This window comes from Pundamilia nyererei, unplaced genomic scaffold (assembly GCF_000239375.1).
Source record: "Pundamilia nyererei isolate P.nyererei 1_Seehausen unplaced genomic scaffold, PunNye1.0 scaffold00604, whole genome shotgun sequence".
Lineage (NCBI taxonomy): Eukaryota > Metazoa > Chordata > Actinopteri > Cichliformes > Cichlidae > Pundamilia > Pundamilia nyererei.
The window spans coordinates 91,733-96,012 of record NW_005188005.1 but is presented as its reverse complement, the minus strand read 5'-3'; the positions used below and the strand labels follow the sequence as shown (position 1 = coordinate 96,012).

The 4,280-nt window shown below is 39.8% G+C and overlaps 1 protein-coding gene across 1 annotated transcript in view; it reads right to left on the bottom strand.

Annotated features, from left to right (window-relative positions):
- The window catches only part of LOC102197572 (nuclear GTPase SLIP-GC-like), a gene marked incomplete at its 3' end in the record, with an annotated part of 49,020 nt that overhangs the window by 38,779 nt on the left and 5,961 nt on the right, over positions 1-4,280 (bottom strand). The window contains exon 6 of the mRNA XM_005754611.1: positions 3,767-3,983. Coding sequence (XP_005754668.1) covers positions 3,767-3,983 — 217 coding nt within the window. The remainder of the gene's footprint in view (positions 1-3,766; positions 3,984-4,280) is intronic.

Sequence of the window (4,280 nt, the reverse complement as noted above, 5' to 3'; positions counted from 1 at the left end):
CATGACTTATAAAAACACCAGTATAGGCTTTTAAGGCCTACAAGTAAAAAACTACATTTTCCGCGAAAATGACGTCACTTCCGGTTTCAGGCAGGAAATGCGGACATGCGATCGTTCGCGCTGACGTCTGTTTCAATGTGGGAAGTGTAACAAACAGCTGATCGGATCGGCAAAGCATGTTTCGGGAATATTATGTTTTTGTTCCTGTTTTTGTTCCAGACAGGCTCAGCATGGAACCACCTTTTAGCAATGTCGGCATTGACGTGTTTGGGCCCTTGTCTGTATCAGCCCGTCGCACGAGAGGAGGCCACGCTGATAGTAAGAGGTGGGCTGTCCTCTTCACCTGTCTGTGTGTCAGAGCTATACACATTGAGGTAATTGAGTCATTGGATTCCTCCAGTTTCATAAACACATTCAGAAGGTTTATGGCAATTCGAGGGCCTTTGAAAAACATACGCTCTGACCGGGGCACTAATTTCACCAGAGCTTGCAAAGATATGGGGATTCCCTCAAATCTTGATGGGAAAGCCATGGAGAGGTTTCTGTCAGAACACGGATGTACGTGGACCTTCAACACACAACATTCCTCTCATATGGGAGGAGCATGGAAAAGGATGATCGGCATCACACGTCGTATCCTGGACTCGATGCTTCTTCAAATGAGCTCCTCCAAACTCACACATGACGTACTCACAACATTCATGGCTGAGGTTTCAGCCATAGTGAACAGTCGACCACTTGTGCCTGTGTCAAACGATCCTACAGATCCTTTCATTCTTACACCGGCTTCATTGCTTACTCAGAAAGTAGGTCCATGCCCAGTACCAGAAGGAGATTTTGGACAGAAGAACCTATTGAAGCAACAGTGGTGCAGGGTCCAAAGCTTGTCTAACACATTTTGGGACAGGTGGCGGAAACAGTATCTGTCAACGCTACAGTGTCGAACAAAGTGGACATCTGACCGGCCAAACCTTAAGAAAGGAAGCGTGATGCTTCTTAAGGACAGTCAGTGCAGTAGGAACAAATGGCCCTTAGGAATTATCATTGATGTGTATCCTAGTAAAGATGGAAGGGTGCGCAAAGTGCAAGTAAAGGTCATCAAGAAAGAGGAACCAAAGCTTTACGTCCGACCTGTGAATGAGATGATCTTGCTCATTCCTCCGGATGACTGAAATGTGTTTGACCTTGTCATATTAGTAGGTGAAACCCGCTGGGTTTCAGACGGGGAGTGTTCTGTCACCATGTAACTGTTTAGGCTGAATGTCGACTCTAGCAAGGCGTTAGAGGCAGAGGACATTACAAGTCCCTCCAGAACAAAGAAATTCAACTGCCTGTCCCACTCTCCGCTATTCCCCTCCCTCTCTGTTTATTACTAAGTCCGCCATCTTCAGTAAACTTCATAAAATTGTATCTGCATCTGAGACTGCTTTTGACCCAAATGTTCTGTATTAATTTTTTAAAAAGGCTCAACCCAGTGCTTCGCTTTTTGTCTAGCCTGGGTTGATCTTATATGGAAACACCCTGTAGTTGATCAGCATGCAAAATGTACTTACAGATCATCTGAATCATCAAGAAGATCAGACTTGGTGCAGATAAAGTGAATTTGCTGACATTCGCCACCATTTCCAATCAGACTACTGACACTTTCCAGGATTTCCCAGGCTTTTTTCTCTGATGCTGCTCGGTTAATTTCAGTCACAATCCACACAGTAGAACAATCTCCAACTATCTGAAAGGAGAATAACATGTCTCAGTGCTTCATTGAAAGATGACTGTTTACAGACAACACAGTATAAGCAAAGAGCAGTAAATGTGAATTACCCCTTTCCACATCTGATCTCTGCTCTTGTTACAGTCACCATTTCCAGGGAGGTCCACAAGTGTCACATGCTGGAGAAGAGGCCTGTTTGGCACCCTGACAGTCACACACTTCACTAGTGGCCAAAAACACTTTTTTCCTTCATCACCTTCTCCTTGTTTTGAATCACTTCTTGTGTACTTGACAAATTTTGCAGAGAGTTCATTAGCCTGCAATAAATAATAAAAGCAGTGCAGTTTAATTTCAGTCCGCAATGCAAGTGCTTTACAAAATCTATTAAAAGTCAGTGACACAAAAAAATCAGGTCATGTGAAATCCTTTTTAGAACAATCAATCATTTGATAGTTTCAATAAAGTGCCTAATTATTATTCAAAACCAAAATTAAAATACACTTTTATGATTTATTTAAAAGTTTTTATTTTCTATTTAAAATCACACTAAGTACACTCTTGGTCTCAACAGTTATTATTACTATTAGCAGAAACTACCTCATCTCAGTTATTTTGTACAGTTGTCCACCACTTTGAGATATTAATAAGCCACTTTAGACCGCTCCCTTATTCACTATAGCGGATAACGTGCCATGTTTTGACTGTCAGGGTTTTACACCACTTTTTGCCATTCCTGACACAACTGACTGTCAGACACCGATTTACTTTTGATTGTTTGTCGTCATTTTGATTCAATCTTTGTTGACTTTGCTCAGCAGTGAATTTCTACAGAGAGATTTAAAAAGGGTAAGAGTAGGTTAAAACAAGGAACTGATCACTGTTGTGTGAAGAGGTAAAGGTTCCTACTGCGATGTAAAAAAAAAAAAAAAAAATCATGCTCTACATCAGTGTTTCCCAACCTTTTGGAGCCACGGCACATATTTCACATCAGATAAATCACACGGCACACCACCAAAGAAAAATGTCAAAAAAGCATATTGATAATTTTCCCGCTCACCTGGTATAGCGGAATTGGTTCGGTTTGTCTCCAATATACCTTTTTAGCTTTCTTCTGAAGGCCTTAGTCTTGCTAAGGCCTTCATCTGGGTTGGAATTTTCTCCAGGACCCAGGTCAGTTTGACTACTTTTTCTTTTCAAATATTTATCTATTGTTATCATGTGCTGCGTTGTCTCACTCACAGCATGACTATTGTATAATTTCTTCTTCTTCTTCTTCTGTTTTACTAGCAGTTGGTAACCCATTTAATTAGAGCAGGTAGTTCCAGGGCACACCTGATCATTTCTCAGAGTGGTTGGGAAACACTGCTCTACATAATGGACCTGGACCAGTCTTGGGATCTGTTAACCACAGTTGTTACAAGAACAGATTTTTTTTCTGGATATGTGATCATCTAAATGTGATTATGGGATCTCAGTAAGAACTATTTCGTTGCGATCACTGCATTTCAGTGTTTTGTGTTTTTTAGACTTTTGAATTTATGCTGCATTCTGTTTTCTGAAGTGAGTTATGTTTCTAGATCTTAGTCTTTTGTTAATTTGGTCAGTTATCTTTTTTGTCCAGGTTGTCCTAGTTTCACCTGTGTGCATTTCCCAGCATCCCCAGTGTGTAGTCTCTTATGGCTGTCTGTTATAGTAGTAATATGAGAGTTTTTGTCTTACTGATTCACATGTCAACATCTTCCGCCTGGATTGGAGAAATTCTGGAATTTCTTTGAAATATTTGCGATCCATGAGGTTTTCAAAGGACTTCTTCCAGTCTTCTCCATACAGTGCTGACAGCTTTTCAACAGCATCATGATAATCATCATCTTCCTTTTTCTGATTTTTATTATTGTCAAGAAACTGACGAAATGACCACAACTCTTCGTTCCACTCCTACAAAATTAGACGACAAGCCATTTATTGAGGTATGTACCCAACCGTTAACCCCAATAACTGAAGTGTAACACCTATAATAGTTTTAAGTAAAAATCTAACTTTCATAGCTCATTTTACCTCCTTTGTGATGAACTCAATTTCTGCCTCATAGTTTGAGCTGTGTTTGTTAGCTTCCACTTTGATCATGACTGAGGTGCAGGCATTGATGCTTCCTGAGGGTAAAAGATTCTTCTCTTTGATGATGGCATTTATCAAAGAGCTCTTTCCAGCCCCAGTTTTACCAAAGACACCAACCAGCTCCCTCTTGTCTGTCTCCAAATCACTGATCTTTTTCCTGTTGAAAAAGATTTTAAATATAGTTAAATCATTCAGTCATGAAATTTTTTTAGGTATGCTTTAAATAAGAGAGTTTAAAAGAGAGTTATAATCATGGTACTGATTAACCAATCAATTATCACTATATATTTCAGTTCTATACACTTGTTCCACTAACTGTTTACTGTATGTTGTTTTGATCCACACCTTCTTTTTGTGTCAGTTAAAGTGAAAGTTTCCCCCAAGAATTGATAAATACCAGGAACAGGAAAAAAAAATATAGGGAGTGCAGAATTATTAGGCAAATGAGTATTTT